This window comes from Anopheles ziemanni, chromosome 2 (genome assembly GCF_943734765.1).
Source record: "Anopheles ziemanni chromosome 2, idAnoZiCoDA_A2_x.2, whole genome shotgun sequence".
Lineage (NCBI taxonomy): Eukaryota > Metazoa > Arthropoda > Insecta > Diptera > Culicidae > Anopheles > Anopheles ziemanni.
Window position 1 is genome coordinate 91,841,436 of NC_080705.1, and position 22,326 is coordinate 91,863,761.

At 45.2% G+C, this 22,326-nt stretch overlaps 3 protein-coding genes across 3 annotated transcripts; 1 reads left to right on the forward strand and 2 right to left on the reverse strand.

Annotated features, from left to right (window-relative positions):
• Positions 1 to 3,989: 3,989 nt before the first annotated feature.
• On the reverse strand, positions 3,990 to 5,900 carry LOC131282317 (UDP-glucosyltransferase 2-like). The gene is made up of 3 exons (XM_058311737.1): positions 5,782 to 5,900; positions 4,532 to 5,713; positions 3,990 to 4,275 (listed from the first exon to the last, which is right to left on the reverse strand). The coding sequence occupies exons 1-3, from the start codon at positions 5,898 to 5,900 to the stop codon at positions 3,990 to 3,992; spliced, it is 1,587 nt and encodes a 528-aa protein (XP_058167720.1).
• Positions 5,901 to 8,310: 2,410 nt separating this feature from the next.
• Positions 8,311 to 15,683, forward strand: LOC131285622 (protein nervous wreck). The gene is made up of 9 exons (XM_058314484.1): positions 8,311 to 8,415; positions 10,618 to 10,847; positions 12,112 to 13,195; positions 13,258 to 13,393; positions 13,488 to 14,071; positions 14,147 to 14,390; positions 14,571 to 14,684; positions 14,801 to 14,823; positions 14,916 to 15,683. Exons 1-9 carry the CDS (start codon positions 8,311 to 8,313, stop codon positions 15,681 to 15,683), a joined length of 3,288 nt encoding a protein of 1,095 aa, XP_058170467.1.
• Positions 15,684 to 19,430: 3,747 nt separating this feature from the next.
• On the reverse strand, positions 19,431 to 20,604 carry LOC131284127 (phospholipid scramblase 4). The gene is made up of 5 exons (XM_058312984.1): positions 20,472 to 20,604; positions 20,346 to 20,411; positions 20,116 to 20,262; positions 19,526 to 20,058; positions 19,431 to 19,463 (listed from the first exon to the last, which is right to left on the reverse strand). Exons 1-5 carry the CDS (start codon positions 20,602 to 20,604, stop codon positions 19,431 to 19,433), a joined length of 912 nt encoding a protein of 303 aa, XP_058168967.1.
• Between the last annotated feature and the right edge of the window lie 1,722 nt (positions 20,605 to 22,326).

Sequence of the window (22,326 nt, forward strand, 5' to 3'; positions counted from 1 at the left end):
TCTTGTAGCAAAAAAAACAAAACACATCTTGGAACATTTGTACGTAGTATCTTTTTGTTTATAAAACAAGCAGCATTGTAAAAACCAAGTGAGGGTGTTCCGACTTCACGATCCGGTTCGGTATATTTTGCGAAGAAAATTAAACCAACATTTACATTAATCGTCATACGCAGGATTCAAGCAATTTCTCTTACATCTTTAGGCGATCATACTACAAGTTCTTTGACCGCAGCTCCTAAATACAAACTCTGCTCGGTTGAATCAGAGCCATTTGTCGAGGAAAGCCAAAGTACATGATCTGTACATTTTTCGATGGTCCTGGATGACGCTTTCTTACGTTGTTTGTTTGTGGAAAACGTTTTCTCTTTCTCACCACACGCGCACAATCAACCGAAAGGACAATTAATTGTTAATGAAAGAACTAAAGTAAGGGAAAGAAAAGCAATTCCTACGGCAAAATTCTCCGTGTCCGCTGCTACCTGGGTAGTTAGATTTTGTTGTAAGAACGAGTGTTTCAAAAAGATATATTGCTTTGAGCAACGGCCGCACACAGATGCACAGTAAAAACAACTAGCCGGAACTATGGAAACCACCTCATTAGGCCAGATAGAGTAGAGATGTTCCAACTAAGCGCACGCATTGACGCAAGCGAAGCTGCAAAAGGTATTAAAAAGGGCTGTAGAATAATGTAACGACTAGTATAAGGGGAAGGAAAATGGTTTGTTGTGACACAATTTGAGTGCACTGTGTGTGGTGGAGGGATGCTTTTCGTTCGAATCAACACGCTCATTGTGCAGACCAGAGAGCAGAGACAAATCAAACTATTCGTTGCAGCTCTGAGAGAAGTATTCCTGAGGGCATCGATGTTTAAAATGAACCGAAAAGCGAAGGATCGAAAAGCAATTCGGCAGGCTAAATTTTGAATAAATAAAACGGACAAACACAGTAACCAACAGTACGAGACATTGTGGGAAGACAAATGCTTACCGATTTTTTCTTACTAAAATAGCCAGAAAGACATGTTGCAGTATGGTTACGGCCACGTAAGGATCGACTAAAGGATGCTCATTTTCTTACAGTCATGGTATCATTGTACAGTCTAATATGATTAAAGAAATAGTAAAATTAGTAAAGAATTACAAAATACCACAAAGTAAGACCGATAAACCAGGCATGACGCAAACTTCCTTCATTTGAATCGTTCGGCACACGTGGGAATCAAAATCGAAATGGAACAGCAGCTTCTTCCAGCTCACAAACGACATACTACCTTGCGGCTGACTGTACTCTGGTCTTTCTGGCGTGTGCATTATTGTAAAGAAGATCCCGCTGTTGGTTTTAACCCTGGCTCAGGTGCGGTTGGAACAAATAAGTTTGTAGTATTTCGACAACAAGGACAGATGCAAACAATAGCTTAATATATTCATAAATATGTTGCTAAAAGTCAAACAAACAACCTAACAAAACACCTTATCAAATACAGAACAGCTGTTTCACCAAGCATTGTATAAATTAAAGTAACCCCCTAATGTCGCTACAGACACCCGATTACCCGATTACACGATTACTATCACGAGGTAAAGAAAACATAAACACTATTACAAGCCTGATCGGAGGCGAATTCGGAGTCGCATGATACAAACAATTTACCTTATCGCAAATATACCGGAGGATGGACAACCAACTATACTTATAATGTAACGATTACGTAGGGCGAGCAGTATAAATAAGGTGAAAGCATTGAAAGTATCAATCACGCAAACAACAACCCGCAACATACGAGCGAAGGGGACGGTTCTGTGCGAACCAGTAGTTAGTTTTTATGTGAATATGAGTAAATATATATATATATAAATTAAAGTATATGCAACTAGTTTGAAATGATCCGAGAGAGGACAGTGGCGTGCGACTGAGTGTGTAGTAGAAGTCATCCATTTACATTTTTCTGTTGTAGAATCGTTGACCCGAGGGTGTACTGGGAGGTGTAACATATTCAGGTGAATGAAAAACGCAAAACATAAGGATAGAGGAGTTGGAGCAGGAGAACGTAACGATTGGGAGAATGAGAGATCATAACAACAAACAACTAAACAAATGTTTAATAGAGTGGAAAAGGAATGAATCTATATACAAATAGAGATTTTTTACTACATTATTAGGCTGAGAAGCATTCATAACGTTTCCCGCCCTCATCACCACCCTCGTCGTGATCGTGATTGTGTGATGTGCGCGGGGACGAGCGACAAGCTCGCATTGGTTTTTTTACTGTATCAAAAGTTATTTAATTTATTTAAAAACGAAAACACAAATCTGTAGGGTTAGAACAAAGTGTAGCATAGCGGTTTGGACGGGGTGTAACAAGCAGCGCAAACAAAAAAGACCAACAACTCACACGTTGTGGTTACGTTGGCGTGTAATGCAAACAAAATATTAAATAAAACAGTAAACAAACAAACAAGCAAGCAAACAAACATCAAACCAATAAATGTAACACACTATTGAACACACACACACACGATGGAAGAAACATAAAATAGCCCAATGGTTGCAATGTTGACTATTGATTCCTTCTCATACGGACACACTCAGACACAAACATACACACATGTACACAAGAAACAAACACTGCGTGCTGCAGCTCAACATGAGAAAAATGAAAATTTAAGAAGGTCTTCTGGTAAAATTGCTGAAACTTGGTAGGGAAATGCTTGGGAGAAAAAAGAATCCACAAACATCACGGCTTGTTCAACAGTGAATTTTTACCGTGTGGAACGTAATGTATTTCAAGTTGTAAAAAGTGTCTAGTATATCCTAACAGTGCAGCTTACGTTTCTAAGCGAATCAAGATTTAGTATACCGCCATGAAAAATGAAACAGAAATAAAAACAAAACACAACAAAGCTAACACCGTACTCTTAAGTCGATAGGAAATTAACATTCCTGTCCCGGTAGTAAAAAGGTTGAACAAATTGTTCAAATAAATTACAGTGAAACGAGTAGATAACGATGGATAACGAAAAATAAGAAACAAAACTAGTAAACCGGTCAACATCATTCACCGTTATTTATTTCCCACTAGTAAATTTGAATGCAATTCATCTCCCCCCCCCCCAATGTTTTGTGATGTTTCGCGTGTACAGAGAGAAAACAACACAAGACACAAACAATAAAGAAAAGGCCAACCCAATCGTGCTGCACCTTACACCGGACGCGGCCACCGATGACCGCGGTGCATGCAGTGGTAGGTTTTGTAGATGTTGTGGTCGGTGTGTGGTACGTGTGAGGGGATTTTAGGGAAATGTTAGACATCGGCGTGGATCGTAGGGGAACGTGTTGTAGCGCAGGACACTCCCACATTCGCGCGATGTAAAGGATGTCCACGATGTGTAACGGAGCAGCAGTAGAAGATTAGTAGATGGTAACAGTAATGTAGATTACCTGGGATAACATGATTTAAGTAGCGAAGCAGTTAAGAGAAGATTATATGCGATAAACAAAAAGGAAAAGAAAATACGAGGAAAAATGGAAACAGAATGACGCGAAAGCATGGAGAGAATGCGAATAGGAGGTGAAAAAATGCAATATTTTTTATTTTTTATATTTAATTTCCTTTAAAATCTCTGTAAATTATAGAATTTACAAACAAGAAAATCAACCTAAATAAATTATTACACTTAAAAATACAGAATTAAAGAAAAATCAGAGAAAATGATAATTAAAAACAAGAAATGTGTTTGATTTGGTCAAAACATAAACAATGTATCCGAAAACAAAGAAATGGGTGAAAGTGTTCTCAGATAATTGGTGATGAAGGAGATGTGGCTTACTGGGGACTGTTTTGATAAAACTGGGCTCGAGTCGGAACTATATAGATTAGTTTTATTTAACAATCAATGGAAACAAAGGTATATTTAGTTGGGGTGAAATTGGTGCAATTTTTATTCAATGAAGTTATCGTGCCGAAATTACATTCGAGTACCTATTCCCGTTTATGATCTTTTCTGTTTTTCTCCTTTGGAGACAGTTTTGCGGCCAAAAAAGACCCGACGTACGGTGAAGATAACAAGATGACAGACAATAGCGATGGCGACCAAAAGTGGAACCAACACGTCGTACGAGTACTTAGCGAACCAGTGGAGACGTGTGCCGTGCGTAAGCAATTCTGTTGAATCCGGATGCCGGAGAACCCAGTTGACCCACCAAACGGCACGTTCTAGAGGATGTTCCGGTTGGTCACGGAACAGTTCAGACATTCGTTTCATGTTGATACGATAGCTGCAAGAAGCGAAAGAAACGTGTAAGAATTAGATAACAGAAGGTGTAATCGATGATCGGTTTCCGATTCGAGACATGTGGAATGATATTGATAATATTTGATTAATCAGGATTATTCAGCATATTTCGACTTCATTATCTTTTAAGAGGAGATAAAATACATCTGGTCTATTTATAGTATTTAACTTCCATGGAAACAGGTCACTATGAGTCAAGGTTCTGAAAATCAAGTTCCGCTTCCATCAAATCAACTTACCTTTCTTTCGTCATAATTTCCCGAATTGTGTCCACGAGTTCCTTCGTGTTGATATCCGTAATACTGAGCCGCTTTCCGACGCCCTTGGCCATGCAGTAGTTGATGTTCTTGAACTGATCGGCGAATACTGGAAAACCGATGATCGGGACTCCGTGCCAGATGGCCTCCTGGGTGCTGAGTAGACCGCTGTGTGTGATAAACAGGCGTACCTTTGGTTGAGCCAGCAGGTCGTTCTGTGGCAGCCATTTGCGCAGGTGTACGTTCGGTGGCAAAGCGCGTGGCATCGAATCGGACTCGAACTTCCATATGAAGTGATACTCGGGTAGGGCCTCCATCGCATCGAGGATAGCCGTTATACGGGCCACACCGAGGGTATCACTGCGTACGTTCGTGCCTAGAGAGAAGAGGACAACTCCACCGGGTGGCGCTTGCTCGAGTAGTTTTGCCAGATCATCCGGCAGTGGCTTAGGCTTAATGATCTGCAGTCCTCCGACGGGGATAACGTTCGGCATCAGTGGTTCGGTGAACTGAATTATAGGGTCAGCGTTGAGCAGGATCACTTTCGTTTCGCGGTTGAATTCGGCCACGTCAGGCAGGTTTGGTTCGTACTGTCGTAGCAACTGAGTGGACGCATTTAACATGTCGTACGTTTGGAGCAACTCCTCCCACATGTTGAGCAGGAAGTTCATAAACCGTTGGCAGTAGGTCATTTCTTCCATGGCGTCGTACGCGTGGTTAGGCACTAGTGCCGAGTATTGATAGGCACCGGACATATACGCCGTTGTAGAGGGCGCGTGATACGCAGTGACGGCCACTAGGGGTGGCTTCCCGAAGCGATGGTGCGCCAGTGCGGTCAAACAAGGCGCACTAAGGTAGTCGTGCACGATTAGGTCGAAACCGAAATCTGCCGGATACTCGTACAGTCGCTTGGCGCCACCAGATTCGAGGACGATCTTGCAGGTCCCCACTAAATATTCGTTGAACATTTTCAGCATCGCGAAGGAGCTCATTTTGTTTATCTCGAAGAAGTCGGTTTCCAATGCCTCATCACTGTACAGCTTCTTGTACACATCCTCGAGCAAGATGAAGGTCACATTTGGCGGGGGGTTCTTATCGCTGTCCACACCGAACACGGTCAGGTTGTGACCTTCATCAGCCAGTGCGTACATTAGCGCACGGTTCCTATTAGCAGATCTTTCTATTAGACACATACTCACACCTCAAGATCCATAGATCGCCTTATAACTCACCATCCAAAATGGCTTGGAGATGCGACCGTGTTAATGTAAAGAATATTCGCCGCTAGGGTACTCGCGCTGAGACACCCGATGACCAACAAAACACACTTGGCCACAGCACCTGATGCCATCTTGCTACCACCGTCGCACGCAACCGACTGATTGAGAAGAATGTACCGAATCCATGTGAACTCTGGCCGCCCGTTAACGAATGCTGATAGGAATCCTAATCAACTGCCTTCATGATGATGTACAACGATAAGGTTAGCCGCCAGCCAGAAAATACTCGGTTGTGTGTGAGAAACGTGCTGAAATCTGCATTGTCATGTTGGCGTATCAGACCACCAAACGATTTGTCTATGCGGTCGGTGTTGGGGAAATGAAACGATGGGAAATTTAAACAAAATCGAGTGCAAAGGTTTCCGAATATATGGGAAGGTGTTGAATTGGTTTTTGAACCTGTGAGATATGGAAGAAGCTCAAAGATTTGAAAAAGAACTGATTTTTTCAGAGCATCGACCTGGTGATAACAAGCTTGGGCCACTATCAATTATGCAACTGGTTAGATAATTTATAGTCCTGACCTATGTTTGTTGCTATGGTCCTGAGAGAGTGTGTCGTTGGCTGGATAAGAAACAATGAAATAAATTGAGGCAAAGATAGATTAGACTGGATGCAATTTTTATTATTTGTTATCTTTCTCCATTGTTTTTCTTCTAGTCTCAGTCGTTTGCGAATCTTTTTGCCGACAACTGATAAAAGCGACAACGGCCAACAGTGAAACTAATACGTCGTACAAGTACTTGACGAACCAGTAGATACGTGTACGGTGTGTTACCAATCCTGTTGAATCCGCATTCCGGAGAACTCAGTCGATCCACCAGACTGCTAGAGGATGTTCCGGTTGATCGCGGAATAGTTCAGACATTCGTTTCATGTTGATCCGATAGCAGCAAGAAACGAAAGGGAGATGTAAGAATCCCTTGTTTTGAGGCTCTCCTTTTTCATTATTTCCTTGATCGTCTCCACGAGTAGCTTCACCAGATTCCCCGGTAGTAGCTTAGACTTAATGATCTGCAGTCTACCGTCAGACTCCCAGGATAAAGTTGTGGGTACTGCAAAGGGTCTCGTCTTAATCTGCGCCATGTAGTCTGTATTCACTTGTACACTTCCTCGATCAAGATGAAGGTGCTTACCCTTGGTTGTGGGTTTGTATCATTATCCATACTGAACACGGTCAGGTTATGACCATCATCAGCCAGCACATATAAGGGCTCGGTTCCTGTCGATAGTAATTTTGGATATTAAAATCATTCCTTCACCTTCCAGTTATTAAATTAACTCACCAAACGATATGACTTGGGGATGCAATCGTGTTAATGTACAATATGTTCGATCCTGGGGTACTCGCATTAAGACACCTAATCAGAAGGAAAATACTCTTTACCATAGTACTTGACGCCATCTCTGCGACCCGCAGATTGACTGCAGACAGTGTACCAAAACAGCAAGAACTCATGCCGACTGTCGTCAACAAATGTTGTGGTCTCCACACCAAATCAACTCACCGCATTTGATAAGATATGGAAGGATTGAAAGGGAAAGAGAAGGCAGCACCCGAGAACCCGGCAACGCGAATTGATGACCTTGGTTCAATTTGGCGCTAGACGATGTATTCCAGAGCGTCCATTGCGTGTGTGGTCGCGTCAGAAATAGGTTCTTGCCAGTGATCATTTTAGCAAAACCACCGAATCTGGAATCAACCGGTTTCGGGAGATAACAATTCATCTGATTTGAGCAAATACTTCAATTGTTTTGGAAATGACTCGACAAAAAACATTGTCTCGTTCGTTTTATGATGTATTCCGATTAGGCGTGAAGGCGCGCTTCAAATTAGGTGTTCAATTAAGTTTGAACTGTTAACACAGAACATGTATTCTAGAATGTGATTCGAGTTACGTATGTGCGGAATACTTTTCAAATTGCTGCTTGATAGAAAGAAATAGACACGACATTTAGTTGATACGACATTTGAAAACGCTTATTTAATTTTTTTCTCAATAATATTCTATAAATATATCTGAAGTTCGCAGTTTTTACACTATGTGTCACTTACTAACGCTACTATCTCTCTGGCGCTACACGCCAATAAGGAAGGTAAAATCAATCAAGGTTTCCCAAATAATTGTCGTTGTTCCAGTACATATTGTCAACAACTATTCCGCACGGTGACCTTTTTTACACGACGCCAAATCAATCGCTTCCTTTCCATTATCGGACTACCTTGGCCGATAACGACCCTCCTCTCCTTCAAAGTGGATACCTTATCTGCAGCTCTCTCACACTTACCGATACCTGGACAGTGCACGATGAGTATGTCGCGGTTTTGAAAACAGTTGGAACAAATTACCGATACCAGCGGCAGCTTTCGAGCGATAACTCATCAGTTTACTGAAAAAGTGACGAAAAAGTGTGAAAAAATAATTCAAAGTAAATACGTTCAAATACTCTGCTATTCGTCGAAGCTAGTTTCGGCGAACCATGGGGAAAGCGTTGCACTTTTCCGGCTCTATGCCGAACCTTCCCTTTCCACCGGAACGGACCCGTCGGCGCCAGAAGTTGATGAATCGATACTACTATCGACAGGTAAGGAAAAGTTTGGTGAGGGATGGTGATTGAGCACGTTGTTTTTTCGATAATTTTTACCGATTATGCTAGTTTCGTGGGAGGAAAAGAAAGTGTGTTTTTTTGTAATATCATTCGTGTTTTCAGTTTTAAAAGAGAAATTTTTAAGTCAAACTCGTCAAGTTATCAACAAGTTCACTAGCGAATAAAAAAACGCGCGAAAAATGTCTCACTTTGGAACGGAAAAGTGTAGGAACGACATTTTCAGCGAAAAGCTTACCCAGCACTTGTTGTGGAAGCTGCCAAACGAAAGCGTTCATTCGTTGAAGCTTTTTAACCCTTGCGTGACAAGCTGTTGTGTGACATTGATGAAGAGGCATAAGAGGAAAAGAAAGAAAGAGTTAGAAACAACCAACGGTGCATGGGGTGAAGGAATTTTGAAGGAAACCCCGTCATGCGCATACGGGAAATGAGGGAAAACAAGAGAAGGAAATGCATACAAGATAGCCATTGGTGGTGTGGGAGGGAACGAAAAGGACCCAGTACTGCTCGGGAGAGGAAGAGACAGCGAGATACCAGTGTGACTCTGGGAGCGTTCGGGTTAGAATCGTAAGGACGAGTGACGCAATCGTTCGGTGCAGTTCGAAGCGGGATGACGCTAGTGTTGCTGCTTCTGTCTTGTGTATGAGGTACAGGAGCCATTTTCACGCCGTTCATTCACGACCCTTAGCGCGCCTGGCGTCCGTATGCGTGTGTCTAACACGGCGAAAGGTTCCCGAAGTGTTGGTGCGCGGAGAGGACGAATCAATACACGGCCCACAGTAGCCTCTGCTCCTTGCATTTATGGCGAACGGTCGCCTCAGACGGCAGCAGAGTAGGACTTTGGTGTGCTAATCGAAGCGGTGGTAGTAGTGGTGGTGGCAGCAGCAGAGGGGGAGGTAGCAAAAATTTTCACGACCGACCACGGTGGACGAAGACGGTTCCTTTGCCACGGCACGTTAGTGCGTTCTGCTGTCCTGCCCTGTCCGTGTCCGTGTGCGTCGCAATGGAGGAGGAAAAGTGCGTGTAGAACCAGGAAGGAGAAACTGAACGTGAGTCGCGTGTGCACGGGTTGAATGAGTGTATGATTACATAAAAAGCAGGCGACTGAGAATCCTCGGTAAGGTGTAGGTGGTGTACCAGTTTTCCTCCGTACACTTAACTCTTGTCGTCCAGTGAAAATCAAACACGTTTTTCCGTGGTAGGGTTGGAATTAGCACCAAACGATTAACCATCCCAATAATCTGAGGGAACAACCAGCACCGTGAATCTGTGCACTCCTGTCTGTGATTGAACGTCTCTGTGTATGTGTGTGTGTGTGTGTGTGAACATCCTGGGGCAGGAAGTTGTCCGCTTGGAAAGGACAGAAAAACGGCAGAGAAACCACACCGCCCCACAGAAGAACGCCTGAAATAGAACGAATTTTTCCACCGCTTTTCCCCATTATCGATTGGCTGTGAAGTTATCGCGACGGAAACTTCGATGTTTTTTTTTTTTGCTTTTCTTCGCTGAAAAAATTCGCGACGGAAAAACATCGCAGTTTCATTCTATTTCCATGGCGTTCTTCGATGGCGAGCTAGCGGAAGCAATTTGCAAGTGAAAATGAAACGTTCCGTACAACCGAGTTCACCACCGAGTGGGAGGGAAATCTTTTTCATTCTAAAATGTTTCCAACTTTTCTCTAAGACAGTGAAGGGAGAACTGGAGCTGGCCCGACGCGGTGTCTATATGAGTGTGGGAAGGGTTTGTGCGTGAGTGTTGCGGGAGTGAAGAAAACGGAGGCCGAGTCCCCGCTGGCCACCGCTGGAAAAGTGGTACACGGTAGCAGTTGAGGAGTAGTGGTGAAGTGGAAAGTAAGGAAAGCAGAAAAACCGTGCAACTTCGTAAAGTGTGTGCTAAAGGTTCCGTTTCTTAGGCATTCAATTCGGCAGAGCACCTAAAACGTCAAAATGCAGCCACCTCCGCGGAAAGTAAGAAGTTTTTCCATCCCATAGCTTTGCGAGTTTTTGTTAGTGAAAAGCGAACGACAGCTAGCGTTGCGAAGAATTTTTGTCTGTAGAAGTGGTTTCTTCTTTTTTCTCAGTTTAATCGTATGCTTTATTTCTTTTAAATTTAATATTCCCGGGAATCCAATCTGCGAAGCCCTAAAGTTGACCACTCCATTTTGTGCTCCCTTCTTTCCAGGGAAACTACACAAAGTTTCTGAAGAATCTCCACACGGAGCAGCTGGCGAAGCTAGCGCTCAAGAATCAGAATGAGTGCGAGCTGCTGGAGGATATCCGGCAGTTTACCCTCAAGCGGTCCGCCATCGAGAAATCGTACAGCGAGGCGCTGCTTAAGATTTCGTCCGCCTACTTGAACAAGAAGCAGGCCTGCATACCGGAGATAAAAATGGACGGTGCGGAGGAGAAATGGTAAGCGGATGCTCGTGGGTCGGAGAGGTAAACGTGACATTCAGGTGCACACCAAGTGACATGGCTTTACACGAAACATTTTAACGGTGTATGAAACTGGGGAGACCAACAACAACAATAATAACAATCCACCGAACATGGCGTGGGATTGTGCTTACGTTCACGCTGAGAAGAAATTGAGTGAGCAAGTGAGGAGTGTGGTGAGCGTTACACTTTTTCGCCCACTAACATACCAGTGTTTGATGTGTTTTGTGTTTTACCATGTGGTTTAGCTTTTTTTGTGGTAAACCAGGGAAGGGGTTGGGGCGGACTGGGGAGCGACTGTGAAGGAAAAGCAGAATAAAAACAGAAAAAAAACCTAAACCTTCACCGAAAATGATAAATATCCTTTCACTGACACTGTCAATCGTGAAGGTGACATGTGCTACACCGGCGTGGCCGAGAAAGTTATTTATTATGCATAAACACCCCCGGTGGCTCATTGTTGGTTATGGTGGGAAAACAGGCTCGGTTCGGTATAATTTTAGACACAAAGTAAGCAAGTTGAAGGACTGATGATACTATCATGCTGAACTAACGACATTTCCACTCCACCTCTTCTTTGTAGCTTGGGTCGTTTGTGTTTTAGATTCCTTTTCTTGAGACATGTAACGACATCTATGCTTTAGAAGAAAAAGGAAAAGCAAGTTTCTAAATTATGAACATCACCGCACAAGGACACTTGAAAGGGTCAGCTTGGCGACAGCAGTGCATGTCTCACTGATACACAATTCAGTGTCTTAGAAAGTCTATTGATTGTGAGGTCATGTATGAATAATACCTACCCTGAAAAGATATGGAAGAAATAAGAGTCAGGGTATTGAAGTATGAAAAAAAGGTATCAACAAGTACCATGCGCCTCCATTTTATTAAAAAAATATGTATCGATCATCATCTCTTGGATAATGTTGAATATGAAACACTATATAAATCTTAATTTTAGTTTATTAAATGGAATAGAAACAATTTAATCGACTTTAAAAACAAGGGGGGAATTTTTTCTCTCGATGTCACACACCAGGCGTCTCCATCAAACAAAACGTCAAAGCGGATGAGTATCGATACTTCTTTAAGTCATATAGAGATGATTTTGAGCACAGTTCTTGGCATTTGAGAGGAACATTTTTGAATTATTCAAGTACTTGCAATATAATATAAAAAAAACACACCTAGCTGGTATGGTTTAAGTCTATGTTTTAATCGTCCTGTTTCACTCTTCACTCAGGAACATGTGGAGCGTATGGCAGACGGTGTTGGAGGAAAACGAAAAGCTCGCTCGAGCACGGCTGGCGGCGGTCGAGGTGTTCCAGCAGCAGATAGCCGACGAGGCGAAGGTCCTCCGCAACACCAAGCTGAACAGCAGCAAGCGCTGCGTCGAGAACCTGTCGGTGGTGCAGAAGGAGCTGCAGAACTCGGTCACCGACGTGGACAAGACGAAGAAGATCTACTTCGACGAGGAGCACAGTGCGCACGACGTGCGCGACAAGGCGCGCGACATCGAGGAGAAGCTGAAGAAGAAGAAGGGCTCGTTCTTCCAGTCGATCACGTCGCTGCAGAAGAACAGCGCACGGGTGACGTCGCGCAAGGAGCAGCTGGAGGAGAAGTCGACCGGCGCCCGCAACGACTACATCCTCAGCCTGGCGGCGGCCAACGCGCACCAGAATCGCTACTTCACCATCGACCTGCAGACGACGATGGCCACGATGGAGAACTACGTGTACGAGCGGGTGGCCGACTACCTGGCACTGATCGGCCGCACCGAGCTGCTCACCTGCTCGGCGACCCAGAACTCGTTCGGCAAGATCCGCGACCAGGCCCAGCAGCTGACGCGCGAGTACAACCTGCAGTGCTGCTATCTGTACTACCCGGTGCTGAAGCAGCACATCCAGTACGAGTTCGAGGCGTGTGACAACGATCCGGTGCGCAAGATCACGGCCGACCACGAGTCGGCGGCGGAGACGCTCAGCCGCGAGGGCAAGCGCTGGGCGGGCCGGGTCGCGCGGGAGAGCAACGTGATTCGGGAGTGCGCCCGGAAGCTGGCGGTGTGTACGGCGTTGCGCGAGGCCGGCCATCGGACCGACCCGAACGACCAGAACGGCCCCGACCTGGAGACGAAGATCGACGAGTTCCGCGAGAACATCCGCAAGTCGGAGATTGCGAAGGCGAAGGCGGAGGCCCGGCTGGAGTGTCTGCGGATCGGGGGCATCAACGTGGACGAGTGGATACAGGAGGCGGAGACGCTCAGCGTGCAGGAGATGCCTCGGTCGGCGAGCTCCCTTTCCATGCGCACCGATGCTTCCGGCCAAGGGGTAAGTAAGGTCCTTCGCAAGCAAGTGTAACAACGCAATGTTAATTGTCGGTTCGTTTCCAGGAGAATCCGAGTTCCGACTCGTTCTACGACAGCGACAATGCCGAACAGGATCAACCGGTGTCGGAGTCTTCGCCAGCGCCGAAACAACCGGAACCTCCACTGGATGAGTTTGTTGCCGATAGTGACGAAGACGAAGGTATGGTTGATGATTAGGTTGATAACAATTTTATCTGTAATTTCTAGAATAGGATTTAAAGTCACAACACTCCGTTCATTTCATTTCCTTCCAGAGTTTGGCGTTGAACAAGAGCGACAGAAGATTGAGCAAATATCGCACGGCTGGGATGATCCGACCCAGGTCGACTGGGGTGCGGAGGAGGCGGCTGCGGCGGCTGCCAGCCAGGCAGCGGAAGCGGCCGCGCAGCAGCAACAGCAGCAACAATCGCAGCAGGCGGCCAGCCAAACCTTCAAGTGTACCGCGCTTTACTCGTACACCGCTCAAAATCCGGACGAATTGACGATCGTCGAGAGCGAGCAGCTGGAGGTGGTCGGCGAGGGCGATGGCGACGGGTGGCTGCGGGCACGGAACTACCGCGGCGAGGAGGGCTTCGTGCCGCACAACTATCTCGACGTCGAGCGGGACACTCCGGTCGACACCCACACGCCGGCCCAGCTGTCGACGCAGATATCCTTCTCGTCGGTGGACTACACGGTCGACAATGAGGACCAGGATCCGATGCAGGACTCGGGTCAGTCGCCGGATCAGATCTCGGTCATCTCGGCACCGCGCAAGGTCAACAACCAGCTGTACTGCGTGGCGCTGTACGACTACGATGCAACCGCCGAGGACGAGTTGACCTTCGAGGAGGGACAGGTGAGATGGAGAACTAACCCATCCGGAGGATTGTTTGCATCAAAGCATCATGATTTGTTGTTCCTTCCTTGACAGATCATCAAACTGATCACCAAGAGCCCGCACGGAGTTGATGACGGTTGGTGGGAAGGCGAGCTGATGGGCAAGATCGGTAACTTCCCGTCGTTGGTGGTGGAAGAGTGCGATGAGAACGGCGAGCCACTGACGGACGCCGAGGACGAGTCCCCTCCACCGTCGGCACCGCCAACCTTTGCCGCCCCTGCCCCACCGCCACCCATGATCCTGCACGAGGCAACACCACCGGAAGGCGAGAGTCCAAGTACGTACTCCAGTGAAACATCAATTCATTTATATGCTCTAAAGACTAGTGAATTCCAAACCGAAAAGGCTTAGTTAGGCTTGAAATATAGGACCCCTCCGACAGGTTCCTCAGCTTAGAAAAGGATAGACTGTAGGAGAAAGTTATTAAAATGTACTAACCGATACTGTTTCGTTTTAGAATCGCCCAACAGTGGACCGGCAATCGACAAATTCGAGTTCGAAATGAACACAAACCAACACGAGCAGTATGGGACGCAGTTTTCTGCCCCTCCACCAGCCCGACCACCGCCAGGTAAGTGTCGTGCAATGGGTTTCCACTCACAACTGTCTAGATGTCTGTGAATGTGTGGAAGACAATCATTCATTTCGGTCTTTACTATTACCCTTTTGCGCATACTTTAATCACAGTTGTAATCTGTGAGGATCCTGAGGTAAAATTTCCCGTTTGTGGAGTTAAAATCAAATTCAGTTTTTCAATGATGTATTACCGTTTACTATATTAATAAGACGTTTATCTTTTTAGGCGGAAGAGGCCGCCACTATGCAAGAAGAATCTCGGCAAGGGGCAGCGGCAGCAGCTACTGCTAGCGGAGCGGGCAGCGGTGGCGATAGCAATCAGCTCAACTTTGCGCAGATCATCGTGACGGCGGCCACGCCGATGCATGAGGAGAACAAGAAGTTCCCACCGGCCGAACCGGTCGACACGGACGACGAAGAGTACGAGGAACCCGGCGCCGTCGGTGCGGAGATCGTCGAGAAGCAGGAGCAGGAAACGCAAGAGCTGAGCAGCAAACAAAAGTCCCAGGACGCGCAGGAGACGGCGAAGCCGGCATCACCACCGGAGGAAAAGCCAACAAAGACGTCCGCGGGAAGGCCGGAAAAACCGACGGGACCACCACCGAAGCCAGCCAAACCACCTTCACCACCGAAACCGGAGAAGCCGGCGACGGCCCCCAAGCCCACAAATGTGACTCCGAAGACACAGGCCAAAAAGCCGGACCGCACCAGGGCGGCACCGGACCCGGAACCCGAGGCGGATCTCTCGTCGGACGAGGTGGCACCAGTCGAAGATCCGATCGCTCCGTTCGGGGAGTCATTCGGTGGCGGTGCGGGCGGATTCGAGGCGAACTTTGAAGCTAACTTCGATGCCAACTTCGATGACGCGTTCGGGCAGAGCGCGAACCAGCCGGAACTTCCGAAGCAGGTCGTCGGTGGGCGTGCGAGTATACCGGAGGAGCTCGAGCCACACCAGCTGGCGCGGCTACAGAACCTGAAGGAGTCGAACGCATAATAGACGTCCGATCGATCGTGACGGAGTCGTCGGGGCGCAGATAGGGATAGGGTATGCTAATGCGGTATGGACGAACTACTAGGAACCAGGACTATCAGCGAGACAACAGTATTCATGAAGCTTTTAGGTGAATTCGTAACAAGCGACCAGGATCACGAACCTCAAACTGTCGGAGGATTTTTCGAGCGAAACGATCACTCATACAAAGCGATCGAAAATCCAAACAATCTACTGCGGCAACAATCATCTCTAGGCTACTGCTTCCGGCAACTATAACTCTTCGAATAGGATCAATCTCACACCCTCTTTTAGTGCGGTTAAGTGCGTTCGTGATCGCACTCGACTCGTTGTGTATGTAGTGTGGCAATGTCCTCCCTCTCCACCACCCAGCCTCCTGACATCCGTTGATATGTTGTGTGTGTGTGTGTGTGTATTTGTGTCATTATGCAAGAGTCTGGAGAGAACCGGAATTGGTTCCATCTCGACCACCATTTTGCATGTACTCGTCATAGTCGTAGTCAGTGTCGTCGTTTGCACGTGCCAGAAGCGAGTAGGACTAGGCTGAATTCAAAGAGGGGTTGGCCATCCTCTTCATCTTCTCTCTGTGAGGGTTCTGGTTGAGGCCAACACTTTTTCATGAATGTGATAAACTGTACCGATGGGAATGGACTTGCAACAGTCTACTATTGTGATTGTCTTGGCTAATCTAAATGGGCGTCGAAAGGACTCGGCGTGATGTTTGCCTCTTTCGGTTGAGAAGTCTTATCAGCCCGAAGAAATGATTCAGTTGTACTGTGGCAATAAGTTGAGTTGTTTGAAATGATTTTAACATATCATGGGGTGCATCCCGAACTATGCAGATATTTGGTGGCTAGTTTTCGTTACGTATCCTAAAGCAATTTCTATGCGAAAGCAGTCTAACAAAAGATTAATGGTAATTTGCTTAACTAAACTACAGACTGGAGGCACGCAAAAGAACGACGAAGAGACGGAAAGAATTGAACGGAACCGCAAACCCTAAAAGAATTCCATTCGCCTATACTGTACTATACCACTCCGTAGAGGATCTTGAAGGGAGCAGAAACTCCTATCGATCGCTGTACAACCGCACAGAGTTAAGCAGTCAAAAAAGCTACCAGTAGTAGTCAGGTGTACAATAAATTCTCTCTCTCTCTCGGGATCGCGATTAGTAAGAAGAAACTAAACGACGAGCCAGTAACAAACCTATTGCCTACTACAACGCGTTACCTTATGTACTAATAATATGCCGAACATACATTAGTTCTACATATTCCACTGGTTCCCAAAGAGTTGGCATGTCTTTCCTTCTTCGTATTGGGAATCGCAGTATTATGGTTGCGAAATGAGAGGGTTCGTAAGAAAAAGGAAAGTAGTGGGAAGAACTAAGAACAGTGGAACAGCTTGCTCGAGCACAGAGTGAGAGATTCAGGAAGCTAACATAAAGATGAATATACTCACGAACGGAATGTCACTAGTAAAGCTATACCATACACAAATCTGACCTATATCTATAGAATTTATCGAATCTATCGCAACAGCTCAATATAACCAGCTGTAGAACGAGAGGATCGGAGTGAAAAAGAGTAAATCGTACAATAATTACTATTCGCAACTCGGTTGCCAATGAAGCAAACCAGCGACGACGATGAAGTAATAGCCTATCGGAGAACGAATCCTCGTTGGCGTTAACCGAGTATTAAAAGCAGAGATTAACGAAGACAATTCATTTTATTTAAAAAACAAAACAACCATTACAGAATCACACGTTGCAATCAAAAAGGAAATGGTACGGAACAGTAAACTATGCGCCTGAATACAATATGCTAACTAAATTAACTTGATAATACAAAAAGAAAAACAAACATTCGTGCACTAACTCCGCGCTATTGGGAAGGCAGATGGGTTAGGGAATGGGATATTTTAAAAATTACAACTTGTTTGTCGTATGGATCGGTCTTGAGCACTCCTACTCACAGTGCGCATAGCAGAACGAAAGACACGAAACGCAGGATAGCACATTCCAGAATATATGAAGCAACAGTTGGATAAGAAGAGCGTAAGGAGCAAAGGGCTTGCTAATGCATTTAATGATACGGATGACATGTTCTGCCAGAACAAACTATATTATGGGGTCGTCCATGACCAACCGGTGTTCTCGTTTAGTGTAACGCTCCTCTCACGCCGTAGCTTCGAAAAACTAGAAATCTTATAACCAATCGCCTATCGTTAGCAGAGAAACTCAACACATCGTTAGTAACAGGTTACTGAATCGTTGCATGCGCCAAGTGTATGTTTTTGGATGCGCAACTTCTTGAAAATCTAGGCTAGGCTAGTCCCTAACATCAGTAAAAATAGGTTGATGTTTCGTAGGTGACAACTAAAAACGTTCCAAGGGATCGATGCCGCTTCAGTAACCAGTTCTTAGCGACCAGTTCCGCCTGTATCTTATTTGTTTAGTTCTTGTTCCGGCACTTAACCGGAGAGTAGTGCGTTCCGGGTTACACTGTATTCTGTAGCTAGTATGTGTGTGAAGTCTGTGGAGGGGCAAACCAGCAGGGGTCCAGGAGAGGTGGCAACGAAACTGACATTAGGCACCAATTGGTTTTCCAAATTCGATGTCGCTCGTTGCGACCGCGCATACATTCATCATCCGCATCAACGCACGTTATAATCCCTTTCTCGATCGGAGAATTGAAACGCATTACATAAAATCTCAAGACAATTACATATACATAAACATTACCCCCCCCTACTATTACGTATTTGCAATTACCTGTGACCTGTTAATGGAATTCGATCGACAAAGCAAAAACCGAATGCGCAAGCAAACGTAACGTAACGTTATACTCTACCACTGACCCGTTCATTTCCTCTTGGACATTTAATCGGAATCGGGAAACGGTTGGGAGGCCGGCGGCGATGGAATCGTAGAAATCACCGAGCAGTAGGTAACGCGGTAAACGAAGTGAACGTGTCATTTTGCCCCATTATGTACATCCATGTAGCAATAAATAATAAGTAGATAATGCGTTGCGAAATATTTCAAAACACTAAACCAAACTCACACGGTTAATCGCGCCTTGTTCACCTGTATCCCTTATGCCGTTTAAATGATTACATTGTGTTATGTTAAGTAGTAGTGATTACGAACTTTCACGATTGCAATTGGGAGCGAGTGTAACCGGCAACCGAGCACGTGCACGCGTTGTTGCAGTTCAGTAAAATGTACCGTTACGGCCGTAGTAACGCGTGGTAACGCAACAGTTAAAAATGGCGCGCCCGGTACGGTTGCACTTCGTAGGCCCTTTATAGTATAAATGGATCCCAGCTACGCGGTCACTAGTGCAAAATGTCGCGCGATTTAGAGAATAATGAAATGGTTAAGTTTAATATCCTGTGTTGATATACCTCTGATTGCCATTATGATTGTACTTAATTCTATCATGAAATAAATCTATGAGAATGCTAAACGGAACAGTGTGTATCTGTTCAGTTACATTAAGGATCTGCTGTCAAGAGGTGGTCAAAATAAATGAAGGTAAGTTCCATTGTGATGTTCTGCAGCTTACATTTATTTTCTTAAAGTTTAAAATATTTTCCATAAATATTTTTCCCAACGCCTCCTCAGTTCTGGATACTGTAGCCTTGCAAACAAAAACATGCGGCGCAGTGGTGGTGGGTCTGCTGAGAAGTTACGTCGACAATCATAGACCCGGTCATTTTGAGCTAACAGCAATTGGATTGAAAGTAGAGATATTCCTGGCAAAAGAAAAGAGAATAAATTACCAAGGCCAAGCAAACGTCTGATGGATGGCACCTACCAGTAAAAAAGCGGCCGCAATAAACAACGACTTAAACTTCACGTCCATGTTAGGATCGGAGTAGTAGATGTTGTTCGTGTAGCTCGATGAGCTCACGTTCCAAGCGCGCGTGATCGTCCCCTTTTGAGTCAGCAGATCCCGATCCATGACGGCAAAGTGCGTTTCCTTTGGCATGCGGAGCGCGTTCGCGAACGGTATGGGTATGCGAAACATTGTGTTGATGTCACTGTTCATAAGCACGATTTCCTGCCGCAGTATGCCATAGTCCTGCTGTATGCATCCGATCAGCTCGCCAGGGTTGGCCCACACCTCGAGGAACTGATTCTTGCAGAAGCAACAAAACACACCACATCCGAGGTTCTTTTTGAAAAGCAGCACCTCCTGATGGCTCCGGTCGACCAGGGACAGCCGGAAGGGTCTCAGCGAGCCCCAGAAGCGGTCCTTCGGGTCGGACGTTTCCAGCGCAGCGTAGAGGGCTTCGTTCGAGGGCCCTCGGATGGTGAACCGATTATCTGACGACACACCTGACAGCACTGGAACGATGAATGATGGATGTTTAGAGCGTTCGTGACTCAACTAACTCAACCTACACTCATTCAGCTCATAGGTCTGTTGGATAAACACCGACGGTAGTCCGTAGAGAAAATCAAGACCCGCTCTGGGGGAGAACGGCGTCAGAAAAGGGCTGTTAACCGAACGGATCGGATCGCTCCGCTGGGAAGGTATCCGGAGGCTCACTGACTCAGAACGAGACGTAGAGAAAGAAAAGTATGGCAATGAGCCGCCAAGCTAACATGTCCATGTTATTAAGACACCTTACTTCCATCTCTTCCGGCGACTAGCGACTGTGGTTGTGCTGTGATAATCCGACTCTCTCCACTGTGCACTGTAAGAACGAACCAACGCCTATTACTTCCGTCAATGGTAGCTCGACTGTTCATCTTACCGACGGGTGGAACATTGTTGGGTGGCGCCGTAAGCGTGGAGTCGTAATTGTAGTCCCAGCTCAGATCAAACGTTGGTGTATCCGGACCGTGGAAATCCGGCTGCTGTTGTGGTGGCACCCTAGCGGAAGACATTGTGCGCGATGTAACACAATTTTGGGACGACTTTTTTGGTTAGACCTTCCAAGTGAAACTGAGTGCCGTTCGGATGGTACACGGTTTCACTCGCCGCAGGGTTATCTTATCGCTGCGGTTCCATCAGTCACATTTCATTTCATTGATAGCACTCAAGTATCCGATTGGATAGGCTTGTCTTGAGTCAGAGGTGCAGAAAGCAGCGGCTCTGCTAACAACGTTTGTCTTGTACTTACAGAAAAGTTTCTCAAACCAGAGAACCCGCTTGCTTTGACCAACAGCTGCCAGAAACTAAGAAAGGAAAAATACAATTTCTTTCAGTTAAGTCCAAGAAACTAAATGCTTTTTACTGGTTTGAGTTTATTAAGATTTCAACAAATACTGATTTTGTCTCATTGATTGTGTGTTATCTCGTGTAGCTTCGGTATAGTTTGTGGGTCAAACGAGCTGTTAGTGTGTTAAATGATTTCTTCTTTGTTAGGTAAGTGTAAGTATTCGACTGTTTCACTGTCGGCCCGCAGCTTTGAGTTTTACGAATGCCTGACGCTGTTCAAGTGCCACCTACAATAGAACCAGGCTTATGCGGGGTACTGTTGTGTTTGGGTTTTTGTTCCAAGTGTAACCATTTTGTGTTTTAACAGTGCCACTTTAGCGCGACAAACATGATTCGTTAAGGTTATTAAATACCCATACTGATGTTCCGGTTGTAAATGAACGACTGTTCCCCCTTCCGTTCGTCCGAACCAACTGAGACTAGAGTAGAATATGTGTGTTTTATTTATTTCTTACAAATAGTGGGATGTTTTAGCTTTTGTTTACTTTTCTTTTGTTTCTTTTAGCCATTAAATCTATTAGCTGCACACAGTTCGTTCAGTAGTTTATAGTGGTAGGTAGTTTAGTATCGTTCATTTGCGGTCAGTGTTGTCCTGCTCACCGGTCGCTACTCGTCTCGCCAGCGTAGTCTTTCTGACTCTTGTTTTCCACTCCTCTTGTCGTTTCGCGAAGAAGTCATCAGGAATGAGTTTTTTGTGAGGTTTTGTTTCACTTTTTCGGTCGTATGTGTTCTTATTGTCGGAGTTTTACGTTGTTTGTGTTTTTTTTACTGTTCTTCACTTTGCTTTTCAGCATTGTTTTTTTTATTCTTTTTTCTAGCAGTTCAATTTTGCCGTTGTACCACAGCTGCTTCCTACCTTGGGTAGTTCGTGACTAGTGCTAGTAGATAACATTTAAGGTTTATGTTTTTCGTCTTAAAACTGATACGTTTGTTTTAGAGCCATAAATAATGCCATAAACACATTCACAGTATATGTAAATACTATAGATTCAATATAGAGTTTCTTTTCCACACAACTAGTAAATCCATTGTGTTCGTACATGTATTTATAATTTATATGTTTTTTTTGTCAAATATTTTCCTCGCTGTCTTTTCCATACTTGTGTAAATAATGCTGGACAAAAATGTTTATTTTCGTATGTTAGTACTCACATTGTTAAGAAACAAAATACAAAAAAAAACCAAGCAAATAGATATTTCTGTCTCGACTTGAAAAATACTCATAGAGATTATGTTCACACCTAGACGTTCTATCTTTATGCTGACCTACACACACCGTTTGGGGAATGCCTCAACCAGTATGCGTCAACAGAAAATGACCGATAAGCTGTTTATATGCTTATCGCTGGCCTTAAAGTATGTGTATGTGTGCGTGTTAAACATCCATA